Raw genomic sequence first — 17,351 nt, 5'->3', positions numbered from 1 at the left:
TAAATAAAAGGGGAATTTAGGAATATTTTTTAAGAAATAACAATTTTAGGTAGGCAATTGTGAGGAAAATAATAATCATGCACGCCAAGGCCACATGATTCCTCCATAGGCCCCAAGGTGAGAGATCGATGCCCTGGTTTGTCAAATATTCTTCGCCAGTACATCTGAAATTCAACAAAAAAGAAGTACGACTTTATTCTTTGCATTTGCCAAATTTTACTCAATATATTCACTGTTCCTTAGTTAAACAAGCCCAATGGTTAACCCAGTCTTTAATAATTATCCCATTATATATATAATAGCTAACAATCATTGAGTGCTTACAATTTCGCCAGATACTATGCTAAGCAACTTAGATGTAATAGCCTAGTTAATCCCTAAAACAATCCAATGGGAGTAGATACACATTTAAAAGATGAGGGAACTAAGTTTAAGGAACTTGCCCAAGTTCACAGAGTTACACTTTGAACAATTTTCTGGCCTCCCCAAATTCACCTGCTTCCAAATCTAAAATGCTGATCTCTTCAAAGGGCAGAAGTATTTATCAAGTCGTTTTCCACTTACTTCGATGGAGGAAAACCTCAGCTTTAACAGATGGTATCTATCTATGGCCTTTCTGAGATAATTAAAGCTTTGTATAGATGCATTACCCACAAAAATAAAAACAGCCATAGAAAAGAACACAGGCTTAGAATTCTAAAATGAGGAAAAGAGGTGGGCAAGTGCTTCCTGCCAGGGTCGTCCTCTGTCAACTCTTGCATCAGGAGTATAAAGAGCATCAGATACTCAGCTACCGGCAGTCCCAGATTATAAATAAACTCCCTTCTTAAATCTGTCTTTAAGTCGAATTTGTATGTAAGTCGCAACAGTTAGGTATGGTTCGTATCTAACATCGGTTAGTCAAATGTTTGTCTTACTATATAGCGTACCTTTCTATGCACAAAAAACATTAAAGAAACAGTTCCAGACATACTAAAACATCTTTTACATAATAATACAGTAGTAATAATAATAATGTTTTGATGCACTTCACAAAGTAGTGCCCATTTGTTATTATGAACCATTGTATGTACCTGGAATTTTTAATATAACAGGCCGTACGGGGGTTGGTTCGTAACTACAGGTCGTACGTAAGTCGGAGGTTTGTAACCCGGGGACTGCTTGTACAAGACATTAATGAGCCGGCCAAGCTATCAGGTTTCTTACATAGCAACTGGAATAGAGCAGGATGGTGTGGCCCTGCCACAGGTAAGAAAACTACCTGGTACAAAAATACCTGGTGCAGCCACCATTATTGCCTGGTACCATTTCTGTGTGACTCTTGGGATTCAGCAGTTCCAAAACCGGCCATAGCCTCTATTTATAGAAGGACTGGCTTCCTCCTTCATCTTACGGAAATGAAGCCTCAGGTTCTGACACCATGAAGCCTCTGGCGGCTCCTCCTTATCTGATCCTACTTTTCCCATCCCCTTCATCCCGTCCCGCCAGTTGGCAGTGACTATGTGCTACAAAGACACCACAACCAGATCAAACAAAAGGGGCTGAATAAAAGAAAACCCTTCTTCATAAAAGTTTCCTGGCAATAATTCAAAATAGCAATTTGCCCTATTATTAAGAATTATTTCTATTCTCATGAGAGATTTAAGATACCAGTATTTTCCTCTCTCCAATTAATTAATATAGCGACACCCAGCCATTAACAACAATCATAAAAAGGAAGGTATTACCCAATTGTTAAAACAATATCCTCTGATTTTATTAAAACCTCAATTTGTTTTAATGAATTAACCAAAAATGGGGTTTCCCTCTCAGTTTACTGAAACACGTGTTTGTTTCTTTAGAGGGCACATCCTTCGATGGGGAGTAACCGAGTCAGTTTTAAAAAAAAAAAGTGCAGACTTTGATTTCATGATGTCTTCCAAATGCATACGAGGCAGAGGCGAGAGTGAGGACCTGGGCAGGGAAATGTTTACTCCCTATATGCTATTGTTGCTCTTTTAGGTCTTACTAGTGGTCAAGGGTGGGGCTCGTGGGTATCCATGAATAGATCAGACACTACCAGCTAAATCTTACAGCCATATATCCATATTTATACCTCTATATCTGTATCTTATAATGTCTTATAAAATTATAAGCTTTATCAAAGCAACTCGTATTTCAAACTTATATGTTCTGAAAAATAAAAACTCAAACTAGAAAACAAACAAGCAATACATAAGAAATATTTCCCCAACTTAATACAATTTTCACTGTAAAAATACCTAGTAGTTAGTTGTACAACACCTTCACATGCATTAGTGCACAACGACTGACTTTATGGATGCGTAAACTTGGGCTCTGTGAAGTCTGTGACCCTGTAAACACTCAGACAAGCTCGAAGTGCAGTGTCCTTTCTGCAGTATAGTAAGCTACAACAGTAAGCAGACCCATTATAACATTTAAGGCTCACTTACATTGCATAGTTACAGGTACTGTTTGTTGTTGCATTTAAATCTGGGCAGAAGTGTTGTCCCAAAAATTCATTATGCTGTAAAGCCTACAACACAATGGGTGGGTGGGTGGGGGAAGTAAACAGTTTTAAATTTCAAAAAGTTTCCAAGTAATTATCAATCACATTCTCCTAGTTTAATCTTTATTGTTATTTCTATATACTAAGTTTTATATTCACAGACTCTGTCACATGAAAGCAACTAAAATTATTTTCCCCGGCAACCAAGAGGCCTAGGGTTGAGATTTTGGCTTCTAACACAAAAGAATTAAAGTATTGGCCAAGGGGAGAAATCTCTGGCTATACTGCCCCACAACTTTCTTTCTTCTCTCCCCAATGTTAAAATTCCATAAACACTATAATTAAAACAATGCAGTGGTGCTCCATGAGTATTGCTAATTTACGGTAACAATCTTTTGTATTGTTCTTGCTTGTATTTCATCAAAACTAGTTGTAATTCTTGAGAGTTAGAAACTCAGTTATACTATATTAAAACCCAGTTTTCTAAAGCCAATACTGGCTATGAGTATTATATGGTTTTACTGAATTTTCTTCTAATTTTTCTTTAACATTAAATCATGTATTCTAGTCTCCCATCCTCTCATTTGTTTCCTGTTTCACTGAAACCCAACAATATTTTTTCAGCAATTAGTTAATCTTTCTTCTTCACCATGAGTTATCTCCCCACTCTTCACCCCCCTCAAATAACAACATGGCGGCTGGGGAATACTACAAGTGATTCCCCTGGCCCTGTGTTAACCAACTCAAATAGGAAATTCTCATTTGTTGCTCCTAAAAAGGAAATTCTGAGAGAGGAGACCTTCATAGTCACGGTCAGGGGCATGAGACAGACTTTATCTTGGATGTTGCTTGCTTAGGGGCAATACCCTGGTCACAACGTCTAGACGCGGAAACACTTACCACATAGCCATATCGAGGAATGCTGAAGTACTGAAGCCATGAGAGCCAGGGCACAATGGTTCTGAGGTTTACCAACAGCCCTGAGAACAGCTACAAAAAGCAAACACCAAGAGTCAGAACTGATCGAGCAATTTCATGAAGCGCTGGCTTAGCAGTCAGTTCTCTAGAGAACTCCCTCTTCAAGTCCCCGACAACCTTGTAAACATTTCTGCTTAAGGTCAGCTATTTCTTGACATTCTTTCCACTTATTCTAAACACTTATCATATCCTCCTTTCCATGTATAACTTTTATGAGCTGAGGCTGTTTATGGCTTTAAAGAAGTGACACTATATAATATATATTTTCTATATTTATATATTCCATTTAATTAGAAAATCCTAATGGTCAAGATATAACCTCAACTTTCTCTGTAACTGCATACAATGGAAGGTCAATAAGTACTGACTACCCTAAAGATGAAGGAGTCCCTGAGTGGCGTAAATGGTTAAGCACTCAACTACTGGCTCAAAAGTTGGCGGTTCCAATCCAACTGCTTCTGAAAGGTCACAGCCTTAAAACTCTAAGGACCATTTCTACTCTGCAACATGGAGTTACCACTGAGTCAGAATTGACTCAATGGCAACTAATAACAACAACCCTCATGACGCACCCATTATACCTTCAACAAACCTGGTTGTCTAAGAGCACATACCAGAGCATATCCAAGCATCTCATGGCCCTCTCTACTCCTATACCACAGTAGGATTTGTTTTTACTATGGTTTGCACTGTATATCCATATGACTTTAAGAATAATTGGGACCCAGAGAGTATGGGCACCAGACATCCTTTTAACTCAGTACTGACGTTCACCCTTCAGCCAAAGCTTAGACAGGCCCATAAAACAAAACGAGACTAAATGGGTACACCAGCTCAGGGGTAAGGATAAGAAGGCAGGAGGGGACGGGAAAGCTGGTAACGGGGAACTCCAGGTCGAGAAGGGGAGAGTGTTGACATGTTGTGGAGTTAGCAACCAATGTCACAAAACAATATGTGTTATTAATTGTTTACGGAGAAACTAAAATATGCTCTGTAAACCTTCATCTAAAGTACAATAACAAAAAAAAGAATAATTAAGGTTCAGAATGCAGGTCTAAAATAACTCAAAGACTGGAAATGGTACAGAGCAACTTAAGGTCCATAATATGGTGAGATGCCACAGAAAACACGGTCAATACCTTCAGTTAAAGCGACCAAGAAGCAGTATCACAAAGGAGGCCACTGGGAGGACCATTCTAGAAAAAGACTAACAAGAGAGTGCTACGAGGTTCACATAAAACTTCTCCTAACTGGCACTGGAGTCCCTGGGTGGCGCAAATGGTTAACATGCTCAGCTGCTAACAAAACGGTTGGAGTTTCAAGTTTACCCAGAGGTGCCTGAGAAGAAAGGCCTGGTGATCTAATTCCAAAAATTAAGACACTGAAAACCCTATGGAGCACAGATCTACTCTTGACACACATAGGGTCACCATGAGTTGCAATTAACTGATAGGAACTGGTTACTGGTTTTAACTAGCACTAGCCATACAGGAAGGAGTCCTGGTGGCACAATGGATAAAGCACTCTCATAAAGCTAACCAAAAGGTCGGCAGTTCAAACCCACCAGTCACTCCACAGGAGAAAAGAACTGATGATCTGTTCCCGTGAAGATTACAGCCTAGGAAACCCTATGGGGCAGTTCTACTGTGTGCTACGGAGTCACTATGAGTCAGAATCAACTCAACAGCACACAAGAACAAGAATAAGAACAACAACACAGGGAATCAGCATCGATATGTAACAGAGTCCATCCTATGCTCTGCCCTGTTCAAAATTCTTCCCAACTGTCAAGATGAATACCAAGAAGGTATATAATGTATTCGCATCTCAGAACCTGGGAGTGTGAGTTATTATATAGAGCACAGAATCGAGATTCAAAAATTTTGATTAATAACATTATGGACTGAAAATCATAAGATGAAATTTATAACATTAAACATTTTGATTCAGAAAGTAAATTATATAACCTTATATAAAGGGCAGGGCTATTCTATTAACTCCTATCAAATAAGCAAATACCACAGCTAGGTCAGGTACACTTTAGTACTCAAAGCGACATGTTTGCATTTCAACACTATAAAGAGGTCTTCTGTAGCAAATTTGCCCAATGCAATACGTCGTTTGATCTCCTGACTGCTGCTTCCATGTGTGCTGATTGTGGATCCAAGTAAAATGAAATCCTTGACAACTTCAGTCTTTCTCCATTTGTCATAATGTTGCTTCTTGGTCCAGATGTGAGAATTTTTGTTTTATGTTGAAGTGTAATCCATACTGAAGGCCGTAGTCTTTGATTTTCATCAGTAAGTACTTAAAGTTCTCTTTACTTTCAGCAAGCAAGGTTGTGTCGTCTGCCATGCTGAAGGTTGTTAATGAGTCTTCTTCCAATCTTGATACCATGTTCTTCTTCATATAGTCCAGCTTCTCGGATTATTTGCTCAGCATACAGATTGAATAAGTATGGTTAAAGGATATAATCCTGACGCACACCTTTCCTGAATTTAAACCACACGATTTCCCCTTGTTCTGTTCAAATGACTGCCTTTTGGTCTATGTACAGGTTCCACATGAGCACAATTAAGCGTTCTGGAATTCCCATTCTTTGCAATGTTATCCATAATTTGTTATGATCCACACAGTTGAATGCCTTCGGGTAGTCAATAAAACACAGGCAAACGTCTTTCTGGTATTCTCTGCTTTCAGCCAAGATACATCTGGTATCAGCAATGATACCCATCTTTCCATGTCCTCTTCTGAATCTAGCTTGAATTTCTGGCAGTTCTTTGTTGATGTATCTGCAGCAAAACTTTAACTGGGTGGGATATTAATGATATTTTTCGATAATTTCCCCATTCTGTTGGATGACCTTTCTTCAGAATGGGCACAAATATGGATCTCTTCTAGTTGGTTGGCCAGGTATCTGTCTTCCAAATTTCTTGGCATAGGTGAGCACTTCCAGCGCTGTATGCATTTGTTGAAACATCTCAATTGGTATTCCGTCAATTCCTGGAGCCTTGTTTTTCACCAATGTCTTCAATACAGCTTGGACTTCTTGTCTTCAGTGCAGCTTGGACTTCTTTCTCAGTCATCAGTTCTTGATCATATGCTACCTCCTGAAATGGTTGAACATCAACCAGTTCTTTTTGGTACAGTGACTCTGTGTATTGCTTCCTTTTTTTTCTTTTTTCTTTCTTTTCATTTCAACCCCAGCTTCCAGATACATTCTTACTCAACTCCTGCTGACTTTTTTTTTTTTAATTTTATTGTGTTTTAGGTGAAAGTTTACAGTTCAAATTAGTTTCCCATTCAAAAATTTTATACACAAGTTGTTTTGTGACATTAGTTGCAATCCCCAACCTAGATGCCCCCCGAGACCACGGTCCTAGCCCTCAGCCCCAGCAACTCAGTCCCTCACAGTGTTTGGATGTGCCTAGGAAGCTTCTATGACTTTGCCTTGGTCAAGTTGTGTTGACTTCCCCTATACTGTGTGTTCTCTTTTCCCTTGACCAGAGTTAACACTTGTCTACTGTTTAGTTAGTTCTTTTCCCTCCCCAACCCTCCCCTCCCTCACAGCCATCAAAGATTGTTCTTTTCTGTGCGTAAACCTTTTCTTGGGCTTTTAAAATAGTGGTCTCATACAATATTTATCCTTCTGTGACTGACTTATTTCACTCAGCATCTTCTGTCTTCTTTTGATGCTTCCTGGGTCATTCAATATTTTATCCATAGAATCCTTCAATATTGCAACTTGAGGTTTGAATTTTTTCTTCAGTTCTTTCAGTTTGAGAAATGTCGAGCATGTTCTTCCCTTTTGGTTTTCTATCTCCAGGTCTTTGCACATTTCATTATAATACTTTACTTTGTCTTCTTGAGCTGCCTTTTGAAATCTTCTGTTCAGCTCTTTTACTTCCACATTTCTTTCATTTGCTTTGGCTAGTCTACATTCAAGAGCAAGTTTCAAAGTCTCTTCTGACATCCATTTTGGTCTTTTCTTTCTTTCCTGTCTTTTTAATGACCTCTTGCTTTCTTCATGTATGATCTCCTTGATGTCATCCCACAACTCGTCTGGTCTTCGGTCATTAGTGTTCAACGGGTCAAATCTATTCTTGGTCTCTAAATTCAGGTGGGATATACTCAAATTGTACTTTGGCTCAACTTGAACTTGAATATGAGCAACTGCTGGTCTGTTCTGCAGTTGGCCCCTGCTCTTGTTCTGGCTCATGGTATTGGGCTTCTCCATCATCTCTCTCCATAGATGTAGTCAATTTGATTCTTCTGTGTTACATCTGGTGTGGTCCATGTGTATAGTCCCCTTTTATGTTGTTGAAAAAAATACTGTTACGCAGTCAGAAACTGATCAAACATGCAGTCAAGATGCATTGATAATTACTGATGACTGGAATGTGAAAGCTAGAAACAAAGATGAAGGATCAGTAGCTGGAAAATATGACCTTGGTGATAGAAACGATGCCGGAGATCACATGATAGAATTTTGCAAGACCAATGACCTATTCATTGGAAACACCTTTTTTCAACAGTAAATAAAATTTAGGGGGAAAAAAACAGAGTCGTGCTAATTATGTATCATGTAAAGATATTCACTCCTATTCCTACTCGAACAGAAAGGACATGCAGGCTATGCACTGCTGTTTACTTGAGTAGGGAAAAACTATAGTAACTGGTTCCCTTCTCCTGTTGATTTATCTACATGAGAGCAAAACTTAGGGGCATGTAGAGATTACAGTCGAGAAAACCTTATAACACAGCTCTGTTCTGTCACATGGGGTCACTATGAGTTGGAATCTACTGGATGGTACCTAATAACAACAACAGAAACAGGATTAAAATTAAGTAAGCATTAAAAAAAAAGATTACCAGAAATATTTTGATATAAGAGAATGTCAGGAAACCCTGAAAGGGCTCCGAGTGCTGTATGGACCCAAAACAGACTACCCATGCCACGCACTGTTCTGTTTTTCATGGAGTTTAGCTTTTGCCTTGGAGAGTAGTAGATCCAGCCATACCACCAGCAAATCTCTAACACCAGCACGAAAGTCAGACGACTGAGCTGTTGTTTTTATAAGAGAATCTGCCAATCAAACCTCTTCTGGTTTTTGAACTTACAATTTATCAAGATTTCACTGTACGTCACCAAGAAGCATCTTCTAAAAGCTCATTAGTAACAACATAGTAACCAAAGTTATAGACAGTATATTAAAACAGTAGCAAAAAGTCTGGATAAGGACAAGCAGGAAAGCTGGTACGTTCTCTAAATGTAAGCTATAGTTCAGCATATGACCTCCTTAAAGCATCAGAGTCCCATTTGCGGAATCTTCAAAACAAGTTTTACATGTCAGGTGAATTGAGGAGAAGGAAAAATGAGGTGGAAATTACATCCCAAAGAAACGAAGTTCCTACTTACCATCATGAACACGAAACAGATGGTCATGAGAAGAGTTGCTACGGATACCACACTCTGACCTGCTGCTACAGCCAACCCCATGGAACTGGCCGTGTAAGCCACCAACATAAGGGAAAACATCATGATGAAGAAGGCCTCTGCCGTTGGTTTCAATCCTTAGTAAGGAAGAAGAGAAGGGGTTGATCCAACTGCCTAAGTCACCATATCTGTGGGATTGTTTACTGTATAAATGACACTATAATACTTTAGAAACTAACATCAGAATGAAAAAAATTCATCCACTATCCAACTACCCTAGGTTATCAATTTCACTGTTCTTTTCCATACATATCACTTTTACAAAGTTATCGTACAGTTTTCTTCTTTGTACTTCTTTCATAAGCACTTTCCCATGTACACCTACGCTCCTTTATAAGTAATCATTACCAATTTCTGAGCTCCTCAACAGAGAGCTACTCGCGACACAACTGGCCAGAATTCTACTGTCTTCTTTCTTCACAGGAAACTTATCAACAGTATATTCATTTCACCCAGATATTACCACATTACTTGACGTTTGCTGTAAACGCATTAGTAAAGAAACGGGGAAAATCTGAAGACGTGACCTTGCAATGGTTTTAATACCCGGGGGAGGGAGGATTTTATAGACCAGGTCAATCTAGACAAAGCACATGGTAACTCTGGGCTTGAAGACTGGGTTAAATTAAGACTACTCTGCAAGTAGTCTTTATAAATACTACTTTATAAACTATAGTGGGTTAATACTATGGGTCACACTAAATTACCAAAAGAGTTGGGGATCCCCTGTGGGACAGATATTCTGTCACATGGGGCTGCTATGATTCTAAAATTGACTTGATAGCACTCAACAACAATAACAATCTTGACGGACATGGATCACCAAGCCTTTCTTCCGCAGTACCCCTAAGTAGGTTTGAACCATCAAACTCTGGGTTAGTAGTCAAGGGCAAACTGTTCGTACCACCCAGGGACCTGCCTGACACATAGTAGGCTCTTAATAAATAGTGGGTGAAAAAATGAATGAATGAAACACCACCACCCCCAAAAAAGAGTTGGGGATCTAGGTTCTACACCTAATTTTTTATGACACATCTCTCATTTATAAAATGGAAGGTACAAACTAAATCAGTGGTTTTTATCTTGTACTGCTTTTGGGAGAATATATATTTCTGGTGTATGAGTGAGTATATTTATTCCAAGGAAATATGTGAAAATCCTGATGCAGTAATCCTAAGGCGATGCCTGAGTGCAATGCACAAATGAAATCTGTCTCCTACACCTATCAAACAAGGCAGTAGTTTTATTAAACCAATAAGCCCCAAAAGTCACCGTTTTCTCTCATTAGAGAGAACAACCCATCTCTCAGTAGAATGCAGCTTTATAACTAGTTTTAAAAACTAGGTCATGAAAAGTCTTGACATACATGCCAACAGTGGACAGCTACGTCAGAGAACGCATCGTGGGCAGATGCTTCCTTATGTCATGGCTTGGTTTACAGTTGAGAGCACCAAAAGCTTGTTTGCAAAAACAAACTGGGCTTCACCTCATGTCCAAGACTAAAGACACATTCTTTTTGTCTTGTTACTTACCTAACAAGAAGTATATTATGCAAGTGAAGATAATACTTGGTAACATCCTCATGGGTAGTAAATCAGATGCCAGTTTTCCAAAGAAATAAGATGACACTCTGTAGTATCCACTGATATATTCATGTCTGAAGAACAAAAACTATGTATTACACACCCTGCATTCATTTAAGAAGGCCTATTTCAAATTTTAATTCATACACTAGAAGATTAGATTGCTTGCTGTACAGATTTCTGCTACCACCAGAAGTCTTACAGCTACTGCTACCACATTCTCGGCACTAGCTCCATCATATCCGTCCTCCCTGTCAGCTTAAGCCGCCATCTTAAGTGCCAGCTTCTCCAGGGACACCATCCCAGGAAGCTCTGTGTAATGACCCCTCTTCTCATTACAGAACTGTCTCCTAACATCATCTACTCTGCCTCCTAGAATACCTACACCAGGTAAACAGATTCTGAATACCCTCTCTCTCTTCTGCGAATGCTCTTTTCCGTCTTCGGACACCTGGCTCTGCTTGAAGACTAAGACTCCTACAGTAACTGATCTCAGTAGTAGAGGCTTCACTTCATAAGGAGCTAGAAGGTGGCATTGCTGTCCTCCAATCCCCCAATGCAGCAGCTTTAGGTCATTATACTCTTGCTACTTCTCCCACTCTCATGTTAAAAAAGAAAAAGAAAATGGCACTTCTTCCTTCAATGATCATGCCTTCCAACCATACATCCCTGTCAGCTATCAAATTCTATTATCCCCCTCTGGGGTCCTAGATCCCGTCCCTTCCTGACAACTTTCTCCTGTAATTCCGAACTCTTCCACCAAAATCTTCACCCTTTCCCTCTAATGATTCCTTTCCTCAGCTTGCAAATATGGGCAAATCTCTTCTTTGAAAAACACAAGAAACAAAAGCAGCCCACCCTTTATCATAAGACTGCCCTCTGGCTCTTTCCTCTCCCACTTCCACTGAGGGCTAAGCTTTGTCTACATTCTTTGTCAACTTTACCTCCGCACCTCCAATTTGCTTCTCAATCTACCACATTCTGTCTACCAAGCCCCTCCAACTTTTCTTGCCAGGGTCACCATGACTTGTGATTTGCTAAGAACAAAAGATACTGTTCAGCCGCATTATTGCTTGCTTTTTCTGCAGCATTTGGATCTGCTAATCATAACCTAATCTTGAAACCTTCTTCTTCCTGGTATCATGTGCCACACTCTCATGATTTTCCTCTAGCCTCTGGCTGTTTTTTCTCAGTATCAGTAATCCCCAGGATCTCCTCCTTGGCCTAATTTTGGATGTGACCAGTTTGACACATACCCCTGATGCTAGCTAGACAGCCCTCTTCCCAGAATAGAAATCTACTTACATAAAGAGCTTTTTCTCAACCACGAAGAGCTCCACAGCCGATACACTGTTGAAACACTGATTGGTTGTCAAGAAGAAGAGTACTCCAGCCCTGAGAGGAGAGAAGGAGTAACAAAAGCACGGCAGTCAATAAAACGTTCTTACCTCAACATCCCAACATTCTAGCAGCAAAACTCTTTCCTCAAATGACACTTTTATAATGTTCGACCCAAAAGAAAGCAAAACTACTCTGGTTAAAACCGAGAGGAAAGCATGAGTTCTATCACATCTCTTTCCTTCAACCTCTGTGTCTCCCCACCATGATAGTCCTGGGACGCCACATAGCAAATTTTGAAATTCACTGACCTAGATCATAAAAATATTATCCTCCGTGAATTTAAACTAACAAAAATGCCAAGTACCATTCCTAATGTATGAATAGAGTAGCAGTGAACCAAATAAAGCCTACAAGGCTAAAAACTCTATTAGGCAATATTGTTTTAAAGGGAGTTGAGTAAAAAAGAAAGTAAAACATTTGGGAGCAAAATGAAAGTGGAGGGAAACTTCAATCAACACCTCATTATTTATATCCAGCATACAGTATCAGCAGAGCCTTAATATTATTCTTGATACTATTAGACAATCAACTATGTGGTTTCCAAAATGCTCAAAAGGCAAAACAAGGTAATGCTTACAGAGAAAAAACGAATTTGTGTACCTGTGAGAAAAGGAAGACTATTAATGCTTCTCTCTCAGAAAAGTAACTGAGGTTTGAAAACGAGCCAGAAAGCCATTGCTGTCAAGTCAATTCGGACTCACAGAGATCCTATAGGACACAGTAGAACTGTCCATAGGGTTTCCAAGGCTGTAATCTTTACAGAAGCGGACTGCCACATCTTTCTCCTGCGAAGCAGTTGGTGGGTTCAAACTGCAGAACTTTTGGTTTGCAGTCACGCACTTAACCACTGCACCACCACGACCCCTCTTGAGAAAGAAAGTGCTCAGTTAATCTATCCTTAATAGAAGTATGGACTTTATGAAAGCAGGCCAACATACCTGAGACAGCAGTGGGCCTACCTTCATCCTCACACAATTTAATTGAATTGAGGACATTGAGTTGAAACCGAAATGGAGGTTAAGTGGCACATCATTTAACTCACATAAAAATGAGAATGTTTTCAAAAAGGAAAACTCAAGTGAACAATCCCAATAATCTTAAAAAAAAAAAAAAAAAAGGTCCATGGACATTGAGAGGAGCCCTGGTGGTGCAGTGGTTAAAAGAGCTCAGCTACTAACCAAAAGGTCGGCAGTTTGAATCCACCAGCCGCTCCCTGGAAACCCTATGGAGCAGTTCTACTCTGTCCTATAAGGTCACTATGAGTTGGAATCAACTCTACGGCAATGAGGTTTAGATATGCAGTAGACTTTTTACACCTAAAAAATATAGAACTTAGGGAACTGGCTGCTTTAAAAGTAAATGCCTGCTGGTGTGACAGAGACAGGAGGAACCCCTGAGAATATGGCCCCAGGACACAGAACTGAAGCCACTCTTAAAGTCCACCTTTCATCCAAAGATTAGACAGTCCTATAAAACAAACAATAATCAAGTATACGAGACCAAATGGGCAACACCTGCCCAAAAGCAAAGACGAGAAAGCAGGAAGGGACAGGAAAGCTGGGTGGATGGACACAGGGAACCCACAGTGTAGAGGGAAAGGCAGAGAGTGCTGACACATTACAGGGACTGCAACCAATGTCACAAAACAATTTGTGTATAAATTTTTGAATGAGAAAATCATTTGTGCTGTAAACTTTCACTAAAGCACAATAAATTTTTTTTAAAAAGTAAATGTTTATACAATAACTAAAATGAACAGAAAATCGCTAGGTCTAGTACACAAACAGCTATACAACTTTCTGAACACAAATAAGCCCAATAGCAAGTTAAAAGCTAACTTCAGTAATCAGCAAACATTCAGCTCAATTTAAGTCTTATATCTACCTAGCGGTATATTAATGCTCACAATGATTCTGAAAAAGTAGATAGTGAAAATCCTTCTAAATCACAGCAAAATTTAAAGTAAAGGTTTTATTGTTAAAGAATTTAAGGCATTCTAATTCTTTTCAGGAGCACCTGGGTGATGCAAATAGTTAACAGCCTCGGCTGCTAACTGAAAGATTGGAGGTTCGAGTCCATCCAGAGGTGCATCTAAATTAAGGCCTGTGGATATACTTCCGAAAAAGCAGCCATTGAAAACCCTATAAAGCATTAGTTCTACTCTGACAAATATGGGGTTGCCATAAGCTGGAACCAACTTGACAGCAACTGGTAAATTCTTTTCAAGGTGTTAATCCACATTTGGGGCCCTTGTGGTGCAGTGGTTAAGTGCTCGGCTGCTGACTGAAAGGTTGTTAGTGGTTCAAACCCACCAGTCACTTCATGGGAGAAAGATGCGGCAGGCTGCTTCCGTAAGAAACTACATGGGGCAGTTCTCTGTCCAATAAGGTCGCTATGAGTCGGAATCGACTCAACGGCAATGGGTTTTTTTCTTTTTAAAAGGAATCCATGTTTGTTATATCTACTTATTGATCCAAATACTATTTTAAAAATGCCTTTTTCTTTAATATACACTAACTCATTGTAAGGCATTACAGAAGTAACTATTAGATCAAAGAAGCTTATACTCTACATATAATTAAAACTCAGTTTCTTGGTTATACAGATTAGAGAAAGAGCAAAGAGAACACTTCCATCTCTGGGATAACTCATTCTAAGAAGAGAACCAAACCAGTAGCCTTCCAAGGAATTTCAAATAATGAAATACCAATGTTCACTACTAAACTTAAGTTTCAGAACCTGGTTCCAGAGATGACACTGGACTATTTTTAATAATCAAAAGAAGCAGTAGGGATTTGAAAAACCACACCGACAGCCCACTTTTAGATAGCTCAAATTCTTATGAAAAGTGGTAGTCACCTTAAGTCAAAATTAAAACAAAACTAATGTCCTACTTCTCCAGAAAACATTTGAAGAAACAGCTAAAGCTATTCTTTATTTCTCTGGACTCTTCTACCAAGAGCTTTAATGGCTAGATGTCCAGTTTCTCTTTGAATTTCCAGTTGAAGACAGGTTTGTCAGTATTTTTTCCAAAGGTTTCCTGCTATACAACACAAAAGGCACACAGACTCTAGATCCTGTGATGTACTCCGTGTTGAGTAAAAAAAATGGTCTAGCATCTTCAGCAGGTTTGGAAATAATCCTGGAGAAAACAGCCCAGGGAAGGTAAAGAGATAAACAATGATACAACCCCAGAAAAGAGGTGCAATAATAATCTCATAAAGTGACATTACCTGATTTCACATAAAAGACAATTTAATTCAGCAGAGTGAGGAATTGACTTGCATGCTTATTCTTTCTTTCAGAAATAATCAGCTTTTCTAGACATCAGAATAGATTCAACTTAAGCTACTTCAATTTTTCTCAATAGTAAAATGAGGATAAGACCATCCACCCCCTCTGGCCGTTGGGAGGGTGACCTGAGACTCTTAGCACAGTGCCTGTCACAGTCTCTCTCCATACATGAAGCATATGAGAACTCTGAGGTTTGTGACATTGCTGAGCACCTAATATGTTCAGAACAAGATGTTGCTGTTAGCTGCCATCGAGTGTGCTCCAATTCATGGCGACCCCCTGTACAATAGAATGAAACCAAGATTGTCCAGTCCTGCATCACCATCATGATCATTGGTATGGTCGAGTCCATTGTTACGGCCACTGTGTATTTTGAGTGCCTTCCAACCTAAGGGGCTCATCTTCCAACACAATATTAGATATTATTCTGTTGTGACCCACAGGGTTGTTTCATTGGCTGATTTTTGGAAATAGATTGCCAGGCTTTTCTTTCTAGTCTTTCTTATTGTGGAAGCTCCACTGAAACCTGTCCACTATGGGTGATCCTACTGGGATGTGAATTACCAGTGGCATAGCTTCCAGCTTCGTAGCAACAAGCAAGTCACCACAGTAAGACAAACTAACACACAAGTGGTAGCAGTGGTCAGAACAAGGAAGAGTCCATTAAAGATTCTCATGATAATCTTTAAACCTTAAACTAAAATTATCCCCTGAAGTCTTCTAAACAATAGTTTAGCTTAACTAGTAAAAGGAAGGTCCACCTTGGGCTTTATGTTCTTTTAAGATCTATCTATATGGGATCGAAATAACAACAACAACTTGAGAGATTAGATCGGAAACTTATGGGGCAGGGAGTTTATGTTAATGAGGGAAGAACAACTCTGCAAAAGAGGGTGAGAATGGTTGTACAACTTGAAGAATGTAATCAATATCATTGAATTGTACATGTAGGAAGTGTTGAATTGATGTTTGTTCAGCTGTGTATATTCTCAATAACAACAACAAAAATAAAATAAATTATTTTAAAAAAAGTCTCATCAAGAAACCATTTTTTTTTAAGGGCACATTATGACTGAAACTAGGTAAATATCACAATACTAACAAGTGCTAACCATATAACGGCTACAAACTGAGTCTTAGCCACCTCCCCAAACCAAACCAAAAAAAAAACCAAACCCACTGCCATCGAGTCGACTCGGACTCATAGCGACCCTATAGTGACTAAGCACACCTCCCCAGTCAAATCAAAAAGTAGAACAAAAATGAACTCTTCCATTTGCTTTCAATTAACTGATTCATGCCTCAATTCTACTTCCTCAAAAAAAGAATGATATTTACCCTGTACTTATCTCAAATTCTTTATGAATTTTCATAAGCTTGAAAAAATTTACAGTACTCTCTGAAAATCAAGATCCAGATTTACTTACCTATTCTGAATCCCAGTTTGATCATTTTCTATTCCATAGAAAATGGCACCTATAATCAGTGCTAGGATGGCGGTGATAATTAACTTTTCAAAAAGAAAAATGAAAAAGGAAAAGATTTTTAATTAGAGGTAAAAAGTTATACACACCATTTGTTATTATAATATACATGGATGGTTATATAGTCAGATCTCTCCAGTGAGATAAATATTTTAAATGGCTTGGCCAAATGTACTGTGGGACTGTGGGACATAAAGTGATACTCGTGAGGAGCGTTCCTCTTAGCTCAAGTTGATACAAGAGACCAAAGGGGCAGCTTCTGTCCGGAGGTGAGATGGGAAGGCAGAGAGGGTTAGGAGCTGGTTGAATGGACATGGGGACTCGGGGGTGGAAAGGAGGAGTGTGCTGTCGCAGAATGGGGTGAGCAATTAGGGTCACATAACAATGAATGTACAAAATTTTGTATGGGAGACTAACTTGAAATGTAAACTTCATTTAAACCACAACAATTAAAAAAAAAATGTCCTGGGACAATAAAATAAACTGCTTTCTACATTTAATTAATAATAAAGACAGTAATTTGTGGGTTGGGGGGACTGACAGAAGAACAAAACAGAATACTGGAGAAGCTAAGATTCCTACGAGCATTTCACCAAGCCCCGCCA

The 17,351-nt window shown here is 39.1% G+C and overlaps 1 protein-coding gene across 2 annotated transcripts in view; it reads right to left on the bottom strand.

Moving 5' to 3' along the window:
* Window positions 1-6: 6 nt before the first annotated feature.
* Window positions 7-17,351, bottom strand: part of ABCG2 (ATP binding cassette subfamily G member 2 (JR blood group)) — an 81,089-nt gene continuing 63,744 nt past the window's right edge. For both annotated transcript variants that reach the window (XM_023725100.1, XM_023725099.1), the window contains exons 10-16: window positions 16,690-16,772; window positions 11,873-11,962; window positions 10,517-10,641; window positions 8,907-9,061; window positions 3,410-3,499; window positions 2,454-2,536; window positions 7-164 (exon numbers count right to left, since the gene is read on the bottom strand). In XM_023725100.1, the coding sequence (XP_023580868.1) occupies window positions 17-164; window positions 2,454-2,536; window positions 3,410-3,499; window positions 8,907-9,061; window positions 10,517-10,641; window positions 11,873-11,962; window positions 16,690-16,772 (774 nt within the window). In that variant the 3' untranslated portion in view covers window positions 7-16. The remainder of the gene's footprint in view (window positions 165-2,453; window positions 2,537-3,409; window positions 3,500-8,906; window positions 9,062-10,516; window positions 10,642-11,872; window positions 11,963-16,689; window positions 16,773-17,351) is intronic.

The sequence above is a fragment of the Trichechus manatus genome, unplaced genomic scaffold (assembly GCF_000243295.1).
Source record: "Trichechus manatus latirostris isolate Lorelei unplaced genomic scaffold, TriManLat1.0 scaffold00286, whole genome shotgun sequence".
NCBI lineage: Eukaryota > Metazoa > Chordata > Mammalia > Sirenia > Trichechidae > Trichechus > Trichechus manatus.
This window is presented reverse-complemented; position numbering and strand designations above follow the sequence as displayed.